The sequence below is a fragment of the Anas platyrhynchos genome, chromosome 5, assembly GCF_047663525.1.
Source record: "Anas platyrhynchos isolate ZD024472 breed Pekin duck chromosome 5, IASCAAS_PekinDuck_T2T, whole genome shotgun sequence".
In the NCBI taxonomy this organism is placed as follows: Eukaryota; Metazoa; Chordata; class Aves; order Anseriformes; family Anatidae; genus Anas; species Anas platyrhynchos.
In genome coordinates, this window is record NC_092591.1 from 4,344,627 (window position 1) to 4,357,082 (window position 12,456).

At 42.9% G+C, this 12,456-nt stretch overlaps 1 protein-coding gene and 1 non-coding gene across 4 annotated transcripts; one reads left to right on the top strand and one right to left on the bottom strand.

Annotated features, from left to right (window-relative positions):
* Window positions 1-382: 382 nt before the first annotated feature.
* TBPL2 (TATA-box binding protein like 2) lies at window positions 383-11,736 on the bottom strand. 3 transcript variants are annotated; one of them, XM_013108409.5, is made up of 7 exons: window positions 11,532-11,736; window positions 8,314-8,537; window positions 6,987-7,074; window positions 6,238-6,329; window positions 5,208-5,375; window positions 4,062-4,156; window positions 383-2,360 (listed from the first exon to the last, which is right to left on the bottom strand). In XM_013108409.5, exons 1-7 carry the CDS (start codon window positions 11,580-11,582, stop codon window positions 2,281-2,283), a joined length of 798 nt encoding a protein of 265 aa, XP_012963863.3. In that variant the 5' UTR covers window positions 11,583-11,736; the 3' UTR covers window positions 383-2,280. The 3 variants fall into 3 exon arrangements, with proteins under 3 accessions (XP_012963863.3, XP_012963862.3, XP_012963861.3); XM_013108408.5 differs by having other exon boundaries at window positions 4,062-4,120; window positions 8,131-8,537; XM_013108407.5 differs by having other exon boundaries at window positions 8,131-8,537.
* On the top strand, window positions 11,400-11,471 carry TRNAG-UCC (transfer RNA glycine (anticodon UCC)). Its single transcript has one exon. It is a non-coding gene; the product is annotated as a tRNA-Gly (tRNA).
* Window positions 11,737-12,456: the final 720 nt, after the last annotated feature.

Below are 12,456 nucleotides of genomic sequence, written 5' to 3' on the forward strand. Positions count from 1 at the left end.
GTGAAGGGGGTGCACATGTACCTCACAGCCCTGTACCCCAGAAGAAGCTATGGCTACCCAAAATTAAATTATTTGGGTAATACTTATTGTTTGGGTAATTATTTGAGTAGTTCTTATAGTATCAGGAATCAACCTTTGCGTAAAAGGGGTCAAAAGGATTAATACACATCCTTAAAAACAACAGGCTAGCAGATTTCCTTGCCCCAGTCCCTGTATGGAGCCACACATCAAGATTTGTCAAGATTGAGATGGGTGTTATCAGCTGGTATCCAGAATCAGAGAGCCAGTGCTCTGCGGGAGGCTAGGGAGAAAAGTGGGAATTTAAAGTAAAGAAACTCCAAGTCAGGACTCAAAGCACTACTGTCACAACCTGGGACATGAGTTCTTTGTAAAAAGTAAGCCAGCCTTTATTTTTCCCCTTCTTTTTGTATTTAAGTACTACAAAATACTAGCATGAGCAGCACTGCACAGAAAGAACCCAGATACTTGTTTTTAAGACAAGTTACCATAGCAAACAAAGTTATCAGCAGCTCTGAAAAAGCACAGAGACCATTTCTTATCTTTAAAGCTTTATCCACACTTTTAAAGAGCATTGACTTCTCTGGTGAAATTATTCAGCTAGCTCTTAATGAAAAAGCAGATTTGTTCCTTGAAGGAGGCTCATCTTAGATAAGCTTTCTCCCAACACCCCAATGAGAACAGGTTGTTGCTTTTCACTTGCAAGGATTCTGGTAACTCAAGCTTATCAGCTTTTACAGCTACAGTGCAAATAAAAGTTCAGCCCATAGCTGTGGAAAGTCTGCAGGGTTAGAAAACAAACAGAAAAGTAAGCCTCTGTTTAGAATAGATTTGAGTTTGGAAATACACAGTTTGATTGTGACAAAGAAGCTGATAACATAGTTAAGACCGGTTTATCACAAGGAAGTGCATGAAGTTTTTCAAGCTTTCTTTCCAGGGGAGCAAAGGGACAGTTATGAAAGCACATGTGAGACATCACAGACAAGTTGAGGTCACATCTGCACCAAATCAGAAGTGAACTGGTGACAGCAAAACTAAGCCCATGACGCCCTGTCCTGTGTTAAGCTGTTGCCTATAATGTGGGTATTTATCGGAAGGGCAGGCAGCCTTTAGCATGGGTTATGCTTAAGTCATCAAATAGCAACCTCTAGTGGCTCAGGGAGCTTCCTGACAGATCTATCCCACCTTTGGTAGAAAACAAGGGGAGGAAACAACACAAACACCAGCAGCCCTGTTCTGGAATAAAAAACTTTGCTTCTTTGGAATCATAGGAGGTACCAGAACAGTCAAGGGATCATCTTTACACTCTTCCTTGTCACGTTACCCACCTGAGCATGACAGCTTCAGCAAAGGAAGCCTTGAGTTCCCTTGTAGATGAGAGACAAAATTAAATTACCAAATGCTTTCATGTAGTGCCATTGCCTGAGCTCTGATTAAATAACTTAGATAATTAAGCCTTGAACATCCAAGACTTTATATTTTCTTCAAGTCCACTTTAAAGGTAGTTCCTAATTAACAGGTTTGCTTTTCAGGCCAAGCAAGCCTCCCATCATCTGAGAGGATTTCAGTAATGCAAGTGGGTACCACTTTTTAACCCATGTAAGACAAATTGCAGAATTTGCTTCATTCTCCCCCACCCCAGTTCTCCTTTCCAGGTACGTTCCAACACTGTCAGGGTCCTTGAATATCTTCTCTATAAAGAGTATCAGCACCATTATATAATTGTTTATCCAACCTGTGGGATTAGAGGGAGTCAGTAGATGTCCTCTACATTCATTGTCTGTCTTCAAAACATTGGAGTCAAGTCATACTGGATTTTGTAAGCTGTGTTGTAGACAAAAATATATTTTGAGTTTGAACATGAAAGTACTTCATTACAGGAGCTAACCTTCAGTACTTAAAGCTGAGAATTTTGATGAAGCTAGTTTGAAGTACATTGTTGATTCATCTGTTTAACAGGGATGAGGCACAAGGCCTCCGTTACAAAATAAGCGCAACCTTAATATGCTTTATATTAAAAGTACATTTGTTTGGCAAATTTCTCAGCTTGACACAAGTTGTCAGAACTCAAGTGGATTACAGACAGCAAATCTTCATGAAAAAACTTTTCACAAACTGTAGCAAAGCATCAGCAGTTTTAGCAGTCATATGTCATTTGCTTAATAATCCACAACTGTACAAGTGGGTCCAGGAATACCCTTGGCTTCTGTTCCATGCCTTGTATTACAAACTGGTAAATTGTTAGTTTCTTTACGGGCCACGTTATGATGCTTTCTTGAAACCTTTTAGAATGGGATAGATGTTCTCAAATGCCTCATAGATTTCAGAACGCTCTTTTGCCCCTGTAAAGACATTCAAAAAATAAAACCAACACATTAAGAATTAGAGCATTGAGAATAACTGAATGCACCTCAAATCTAATGATGAGATTAGAATCCATGAAGAAATGCAGGAGTTTAAAAGCAAATTTAAGAACTCTCGTCAAATGTTAGTTTAAGGCAGAATTTCTGTCATGTTACTTCTGTACCTCAAAGAACAATTTATAGCTTGCTTTGCTTTAAGACTAGTTTTATGTTGTAGTACCAAAACAGCAGTTAGTTTCTCCTGACAGACGCCAAACACTGTCTGTCAAATAAAGCCAGTCAGAGGAATCAGAGTTTTATCTGCTTAACCATAACAGCTCTTTCTCTTGATAACTAGAAAGGTGGAAACATGAAATGAAGGGCATTTATCCCATTCATTCACAGTTCGATAATTCCTCTCTCCCAGTTCCAAGAAGCTTTAAGCTTTGTTAGGTCACCTGTGATTTCTAAGCCATCCTTATCCACATTACTGCAAGCAAATCTTTAATACCAGTACTGCAGCAGGGAGGAACAGTCCTTGCCAGTGATACTTATCTACCACATAAGTGTAATAGGCATTAATGACAGGCAAACTGCATTTAGATGGACTAACAATTGGACTAAGTTGCACTCAGGACAGATGTGTAAACTCTTCCCCTTCCATGAATGTAGGATATGGTTAGACATGACTAAATCATCTGAGTTACCACAAGAACATTTTGGGATTAGGGAAGAAATTCAGTTTAACAGATTTAGTTTTGTCATTACAATTAGGGCCCAGTGTTCACAGGCAAGGACTAGCTTTAGTCCTTCTGGGCATGCTTTGCACTCTAGGGTGTTAGTATATCCCCAAACGTGTTCTGTTTGGAGGTAGCCAGTATGATTTCAGTGGGCCCAGAAGGAAGGTGGTGGGGCATTAGAATGGGAAGCATTTAAACTTCATCCTGACTGCTCTACAGTTCAATTAGCTCATGATCTATGATTTTGAGAAACTCTAAGGCTTCTTCTGCTGTTCACATACCTCAAAGCTCTGTCATGAATATACATGTAATATTAGGTTCCTCTGGGAACCACAAGTACCCGTTTACCTTTCTGTACAGCTGTGTAAAGGCATTTTCATAAGCTTTACAACAGAATGTGCTGGAAACATGCACTCACAGTTTAGCTTTTTTTTGCCATGGGATCCAAGGTACAGATATTTGCTGAGCACACTTACTCATAAGGCTTTTCCTCATGAGTTTGCCAAACTGTCTGGAACAGACTCTTACGTCTCCACCCTTTCCTCTAATAATCCTTAGTACATGTTGTCAGTGAAGTGTTTTAAGAAGTTTGCTTCCTGTCCAATTTTAAATTGCTTATTGTGATATTCATATTGAAGCAATTGTGAGTGGTTACTGGCATGTCAGCCTCCTGTTGGGATTCAGTACGCTGGCACAAAGCATTATGCTTTGAATAAAATAAAGATACTCAAGTTTAATGACACGGAAAGCTGAGACACTATATGAAGCAATATAAGGTTCTAGTGCAACAATACCAATGTTATTATCCACAGAAAACACAGATAAGCAGCAGTAGGCATGACAAAGATTGCTAAGTGGCTTTACTGCGGCAAGATATCAGTTTAGTAATGCTCAATTTAAACACTTCCTTGGAAGATGTGGTAGCACTTGGTTACAGATAATAGAGCAAGAGGCCACTTACCAGTCAGTACAACTTTTCCAGACACAAAGATAAGCAACACTATCCTTGGTTTGACCATCCTATAAATAAGGCCAGGAAATAGTTCAGGTTCATAGCTGTTTCAAAACAAGCAGGTAAGATTAGTAAAACGCAAATACTGATTCAGTGTCATATGCATGAAGTACTCTTTAGCCATGCTGACAGCTGAGTAATTAAACCTACAGATTTTAGCTAGCTACCCAGAGAAAGGCAGGTCAGGGTCTAAATGTCTTGTAGAGAAACCTAGTAAACCCAACTAGAGCTGGTAGTTCTGTGCCTACTTTTAAATGCATATGAGCCATTTCTGAATCTGATTTTCCATAGATCCAAGTAGCTTAAGAGCTGCTTCAATTAAATCTAATTTTTTTTTTTCCCCTATTCAGTCTACAGTGAAGAAATACACTACGCTTTGACATTGCACTTGGCAATAATAGATTTGTAGAAGTCTGATCCCCAGTACTACTGGGATTAAACAAAAGTTCCTGCTGTACATTTCTCCCTACGTAGCTGATACACTGCAACGCAGGATTGGCAAACAATATTCATGGACAAAGAAAGCTTTTACAAAATAGGTTCTTTGTTAACCAAAGCAGCAATTAACTTATTGCAATTTGCAAATCCTTCATCTTAACCAGCTCTAGTGTACCTCCCCTTTACCCAGAAGTGCTCAAATGCATGGGGTGTGCTCTGTTATGAGGTTTCCAAAGCTGCTGCTAACAGCATCCCTGCAAGGAGGGAGCAGTGAGCACCACAGGGAGGGAAGTTCCGCAGAGCCCATCCCTGTTGCATTGCACCAGTTTCAGGCTCTGGAAGCTTTACTGCCAGCTGCAGTACGTCACTGTAGCAATTAAGCAGAGGGTCATTTTGGCCTGTGCCCCACTCAGAACAGGAGTTATTGCAAAAAAATATAATAAGCCCTACTATCTGTATTTTTAACATATTACCTACAGCCACTTCTTGTCCACTGAACCAGTTTTGGTGAGCAAAAGATGTGCTTGATATTCAGTACCCAGTTAATTATTACATTCATTTTGCCAGGCTTGTACGATTTCAGAATTTGAGTTTCTGTACAGCTTGCAAAGACAATGCTCCAAGCTACGTGGTGCCATACCTCTCCCTCCCACGTACCTGCTGAACTGCTGGTGAGTGAGAACCAACCCCTCCAGCCGGATGGGGAACCTCACATCACAGCTCCCAACCATGTTCTGGATCTTGAAGTCCAGGAACTTGGCAGGGAACCCCAGCTTCTGCACCACACGCGCGTACTTCCTCGCTGCGAGCCGTGACTGCTCTTCACTGAGGGAAGAGCAGAAGGGGGAAGCAGCTGTGCTGAGTGCTTTCTTCTGCTCTGAAGCTGGAATCCAGGTTAGAGCCACCACCATGCTAATCTGCACTCCAGGAAAAGATATGCTAATACTTCAAATAGTGAGATTCTATCCCCAAAACCACTTCAGTGAGCTAAAAGGAACGACACACTTTGGTGTTTATTTTCCTGTGGTTTAACTGAGCACACCAGAGCATGCTATGTCACACAGAGTTTCTCCTGTCCAAGAATTGCACAGCAGTTTCTCCCTCAGATTAAAGCTGATCCAGGAGAGACACTGCAGTTATCAGTGCAGTCTTCTAGCTAGGTGAGGGCCAGAGAAGAAGCTTTCTAAGCTATAAGACCCAATCAATGAGATGATGCATTGAAAATAAATACACCAAGGCAGCTGCTGAACTTGAGGACAAAACTTTCAGAGTACAGAAATCTTTGATTTTCTCCAGCTCCCATTTTATCTGGAGGCAGATGTGTTGACTAGTGAAGCCAGACACCAAAGAGAGACTTGACAGACACAAGCTATGTCCCAACTCACTTTAAAGTCAGTGAGAAATGCAAATAACCCCTTAACAACTCCTGGGCATTTTAGCAGCTTTTTTGCTAATGTCTGGCTCAGCTCAATCTATATTCAGGGGCAGAAGCATGTAGTTCAGTAATTACTGAACTCCTGTCATGAAAAAAAAAAAAAAAGATGTTTTCAAGACTAGTGCTTCATTTTTTTTCTGTAGTTAATAGCAAGCTTCTTGCTAGATAATTTAAGCAAGGCTTTTGGTCAGCTGTATGACCTTAGAGGATAGAAAAGCAAGAACAAAACAAAACAAAAACCCACCAACCCACCTTTTTGCTCCTGTGCAGACCATTTTTCCTGAACTGAAGATAAGGGCTGTTGTTCGTGGGTCCCTGATTCTCATGATCACCGCAGCAAATCTCTACAAATTCAAAGGAAAAGCTCACAGTCAAGCAGAGATATTCAGCTGGTACCACACATCGATTCATTCTCTCAAGAATTATCACTTCCACAAAGCTCAGCACAACATGTATTTGCTTTGCAGAAGTGTTGTTTTATATATATTTCAGGGCGGTAAGTACTTCCCTACAACCTATGGGCTTAAGACAGCCATCACAGGACCACTCTTTGTTGTCTTACATTTTGTGGAGCAGTCTGAAGTCATTTACAGGAACTCCCACCTATTCTCAGTAAATTTCTGCAGTATAAGTCACTTGCTACAAATATGCAATACCAGCCCAGCTCCAGTGTTGCTCTTTCCTATAGCCAAGAGTTTTTGGGCAGATCTTTCCTCCCTCGGTCAGGGCTGCTTGAGCCATCTCAGCTGGCTCAAGCTGAAAGGAGAGTCACCTCCTTTCTTAAACAGCTTGGTAACATCTCATTGCAAGGGCTTTATTAAAAAAAATGAATAAATCTCCTTGGGGTCCCCTGTATTTCTTTAAGAGACCCAAGTTGCAGAATTTGTTAGGACTTTCCCCTATGGGAAAAGACAGAAAAGGTACAGAGCTCAGGATGAATCTGTATAGTAGAGTCCAGCAGCACTGAGAGCTGGGAATAAAGCCTAGCCCTCAAGATTTACCTTTGGGTTATACTCTGCATTTCTGGCATGCAGAGCTATGTTCTTCAGATCTAGTTTGCAAGCCAAGTTCACAGTTGACACTATATTCCTAAGGAATGAGAAGGGAATTTTCTTATTACAAAAGCAAGGCATTACAGAGCAAAACCCCAACATTATTAGCTAACGCAAAGTCACAGACCAATTAATAGTTGCCATCAACTAGTTTCCTGCCTTCCTCTTTCCCACTCTAGTACTAAGCTGATTCTGGCAGAATTTAAGTAATTCAATATCAAAATTAGCTTTTCATGGAAGGAAATATAACAAGGTACAAAATTATTAGTCCCTGCATACTAAATTTGTGCGTCTTCCAATAACTACATCATTTTTTTTTAACTGCTTTGAATTGCACCATTACTGAGAATTACAGAGTTATTACTGCACTGGTAAGGTAGATAAGGGTATGTTAGTCTCTAGAGGTGTAAGTTCTCTATATTTGCTCTAGCCTAGACAGGATCAGATCTTTTTAAAGGTCAGGATCTCTCACTTCTTTTCATGTCCCTTTCCTTTGCTCAGTTCAGACTCTTCCTTCTCTCAGGAGAAGAGACAGCTCTTTAAACCCTTGGAGTCTATTGTCATCCTTAGCATTCTCCTTGCTGGACTGAGACCTTTTAAAGTGTTTTCTGTCTTGTCCTGCAGACCGAAGTAACTAGCAATGCATACTAGAGAGTAAATCCTTCCACCAAATGCTTCTCCTATGGAGAGACTTCTCTTGTCTCCCAGGAGAGTCTTCCCCCTTCAGAAGCCAGAGGCATTTCAGATGCTTACTCAACCAGCATGTTTATCAAGTCCACTCCTCTGTTTTGCTAAGCTGTATTGTTCCATGCCATCGCTATTTTGCATTGTTCAGCACAGTATCTAGTTGCCTTCCAATATTGTCTGTTCATTTGCTCCACCTCTCAAAGAAAAATAACCATGCCCACCCTTTTCCCCCTCCCTAGTTTTATGGGTGGGCTTATTTATGACCGAACCACACTTGCTACATTCTCCAGTAAGTGAGAAGTCAGAGCAATACGTTACTCTTCAAAAGACAGCTAATTTTCAGCGATATTGACCTTCAGTGAAGGTGGTACTGTTCCTGTAACTTATATATGTTGCAGAAACTTACTGTAACTGAGGAACTATGCCAGAGCTTTCTGAAGCAGAAGCAGGTGTCACTGGGGTCATAGGAGTCATTGGCGTCAGAGGGGGACACACACCGGACTCTTCAGGGGATGGCTGAGTTGCATCTGGGCATGATAAGCTGCTTTCATTCACGAAGGTACTACTGTCCTCATTTCTTGATACTGACCCATCAAGCTTCTCTTGCATTCCATGGCCATCTTCAGATAGGTTTTGTTCTTTATCTTGAGTAATATCTGGAAGAAAGCTGAGGTCCACTGAGGAGAAGTCCGCAGGAAGCTCCTTGGGCTGATTAAATTGAGAACCAAACAATCCATCTTCAGTTTGAATTGGAAGGTCCACTTCATAAGGGCTCATGGGAGGAAACAGCTGAGGACTAGCTGAGAGGTCATCCTTGAATGGAGAAAAAGTGTGTCACTAAGGATCCTGTATCAAAACATTTACTTCAACTGGGAGACTACATTAAGGTACGTTTTCTATTCAATCAAGAAGTTTCAATCATTTTTCCCCATAAGTATTATAACAAAGAATAGTCTTAAGATTTGAAAGGGTGTCATTGGCTTGTCTGCCAGCATATAAAAACAGATAACTTTTCCCCCAAATGATTTTTATAGTGGATACGCTCATTTTCCCACCACACTTCAAAGGCAGTCTAGAACACATCAGTAATGCCACAAATTGAGAAGTCAGGTATATACCAGCAGTAATTGGAGGAACAATGCTGGCACTTCGCCCTTCACAGCCTTTATCGTGCCTCAGTTACATACATAACCAACATAACTGTTCGTGAGTTTTTCCAAGGAAGACAGCTGGCATTTTCTGGCTGGCTTTCACTCCGCTATACAGATATTGCTGTTTCCTCTCCCTGCTACCAGGGGACGGTGTCAGCGTTGTGTTAGATTTGTGCAATAGAGGGCAGCAGTTCACAGACGCACGAGCGAATTAAGCATTCAGCTGCAGGAGGTTACCAGACTAATTCAAGCGAGACGCAGTCAGCAAAGCCAGCATCCTTCCCAGATCAAGCGATTAAGGCATTCAACATATCTGCAAGCAAGTTCTTGCATACTAATGCCCTCCTTTATCAGCATCACTTAAAAAGGAATTACAAGTGTTTTAAAGGCATTGTGGTATTGAGAAGGCAAGAGTTTAGGAATTTATTCCCTTATTCATGTGGGCACAAGCCTCTAGTTAGTGGAAAGCTTCTTCCAAGAAAGAGATTGCTGCTGCTACCCACAGCAGGTGACAGCTTGGAGTAGATGATCCATACAAGAGGTTTTATGTGCATTTAGGCATTTTAGCACCGAGGACTTAAACTGAAGCACAAATCAGAACAGAGAACTGCACACAAGACAGAGGCCCTCAAGTTGGCAGTGACTGCCTGAGCTCCGGAGGGAGCAGGGTTTCCAGATCAATGCTCTGCAGCCCTGAGCTAGTGCTGCTCTATGCTCTGTGCTAATCAGCTCAGTTAACACAGCCGTGTGTGCTCTGCACACGAGGTCTCTGCACCTAGTTACTCTGCAGTATGTCTGCCTGGAGAAAGCACTGGCAGCTTGGAAAACTCTTGTGACAAATCATTGCAGAGAACCCTTCGTGTAAATATGGATACAAGCTGGTCTAGCTGTAAAGTATGAATACCTGGGGGGTTCAAAACTGTTTGTAAAGCTGGCTTCTAGATGCAGAGCCCCATGTGAGATCTGGGACAGAGCACTACTGAATGAAACAGCTCTTTGAAGAGCAGGACCCAGGAATTGGCAAGTCTGATCCACATCCTAAGCTATCTGAGTCAGATACAAGTTATTTTAAAACAGTAGATGGTTACTTACAATAGCAAAATATTGTGGGATAATTATTCAAAGTTTTATTTATTTATTTTGTTAGGGGAAGGAAAGCACAGTCTCTTTAAGACCTCCAATAAACCAAGACCTATCCATACAGGACTCAGCTAGGAAAGTTTTCTGCCAACCATGATGTGCAGAAGATGGTACAAAAAAGCCTTGTCACGGCAAGCTTGCAAGACTATTAATGTATCATACCAAGAGGCATCAGACAACTTAAAAATAATGGTCAAAAAACAATAGCAAAACAGTTTATGGTATTGCTTAAAGAAAGAAGCTAATAGATGAATGGTACAAAAGACAAGAAGCTTTAGACCACTAAAAAAATAAAGAAATAAGAGGTAATCTGCTTAAAGTAGATAGAAACAGAAAGCAAGTCTTCCTTTCTCAGAACAATTGCATGGAAAGCTGGTGAGAAAAAGCTCTTATAGGGTTAAGTGCTGGGGAAGATTGCCCTCTTGTTAGACAGATGCTCAGGGGCTTCCTAAGGGGGGGCACAAGACCATGTTTATCTTGGGCTGGCTGCCAAGGGTTATTACTGTAGACTCCAGGTTAATTAACTTCACTGAAGGCCCCATCAGCTGCATTGCTTCAGACACTTCCCAGCAGCTCCAGAAAGGAGATTTTATGCACAGATCCTGCCTGAGATCACCAGGTTTGGGGAGGAAACAGCCATTTTCGTTCCACTGCAGTAGTCCACAAGACCCAGATACATATAAATCAAATCCAGCTGTTTTAACAACAGCTCTTGCCTTTTTTAATGGCACCCTGTTCATCTTCTGCTATCAGCTACCCTGACAAATCTGAAACAGCAAATTCAGCTGCATTTGTAACACCCTGGTTATACTTCACCATGTTACACACCTCATGGGGCAAGTTCAGGGGGCTTTGCTGACTACCACCAGGAGATCTCTGGATTTAAGCAGCTTGAATTGCATTTACTTTCTGGGTTGTAAAATAGTTTAAGATAGGAGGCAGCAAGTCAGTGAAAAGAAGTACACACAGCTGAAAAAGTTGTGTCCCTTGGGTGAACACGAGGCTCAGCTGAGGAGCCCAGCCCTCTCCCAGTTATCTCTACAACCACCTGCAGCAGTCCTTTCTGCCAGAGGAAGGTTTTTAATAGATAAAAAAAGATTTTTGCAACAGTTTGCCAGCCAGCATGAAGAGATCTGAGCCTCCTACCCCTTCTGAGCACTGCTCCCTCAGCCTGTCCCCACAGCAGAGGAGCTCCAGCCTCTGATCACACTCTGGACGTACTCCAACAGCTCCACATCCGTATAAACAAATCACTTAGGGGCTCAAAGATATGAAAAAAAACTCAGAGAAAGGAAAAAAAACAGTGTAGTACCACAGGAAAGCAGGGGAGGGCCCAGAGGAGACGATTTACTTGAGAGATGGGCGGGAAACTCTGTTCAGCGCGGCGTTGGTGGTATAGTGGTGAGCATAGCTGCCTTCCAAGCAGTTGACCCGGGTTCGATTCCCGGCCAACGCAACTCCATTTTTGTTTAAAATCCCTTCATTTATTTTTTTTCCCCTTCTCCCAGCCCAGTACCTGCCCGCTGCAGTGCTCCAGGTACCTCTCCAGCGGCGAGACGCCATCCATGGGCACAAGCCCCTACCACAGGCTCCCGGCCCCAGCTTTAAGGCAGGGGGTGGCAGCAGGGGCCAGGTGCAGCTCGTTGGGAGCAGGGCCTGCACCAAAACCTGTGGGTTGTGAGGGTTGTGATCCCCCCCCCGAGGGGACACAAGCAGCCTTTTGGGGTATGCTTCACCCTGGGGAGGTCCTGGAGATATCGGGGCTCTGCTTTGTGTTTGCCATCAGCCTGTGAGCAGAGCTGGAGTCTGGGCTTCCCCCCTTCAGGGCTGCAGAAAAACAGGGGTCTAATGCTTAGACAGTGTAAAGATAAAGCTTGCCGTGATCCACAGGCCCTTAATTTCTCCCACCTGCCTCATTAAGTGCAATAAACCGCAGCTGGTCCTGCAGCAAGAGCTGGCTCCCCTCTAACTGTGAGAGCAGCCCCAAATTACAAAGGCATTGCACTGAGGTTGCCCATCCCCAGCTGGATCGGGGCTGCCAACACTTCCCAGAAACTAAGGAAGGGCCTAGGTGCAATGTGGCTGCCAACACAGCTTCTTTTGGGAGCTTCTTGACGCGATGTTGGCTGCCCAACTTGTTCCTCCCGTCCTGTTGCTGTGTGCTGATGGATGGATGGGTTTCTGCAGAGGCACAATTGGGGACAGGTCCTTTTCCCTGTCTGGGCTGATGTAGGGGGTGACAACTGCTGCTCTGCTTACAGGTCTGCTCACCGGTGTGAGATTTGCTTGCAGACATCTGGCTGGGCTGAAGAAACCTTTCCGAAGAAGATGTCAAGGTCTGCATGTGCAGAGGGTCTTCAGGAGGTGCTGCCAGGCTCTTCTCGCCACCCCAGGGGTGTGGAGGATGGGGTTTGGATCCTATATCCACAAAGCAGAGTGTA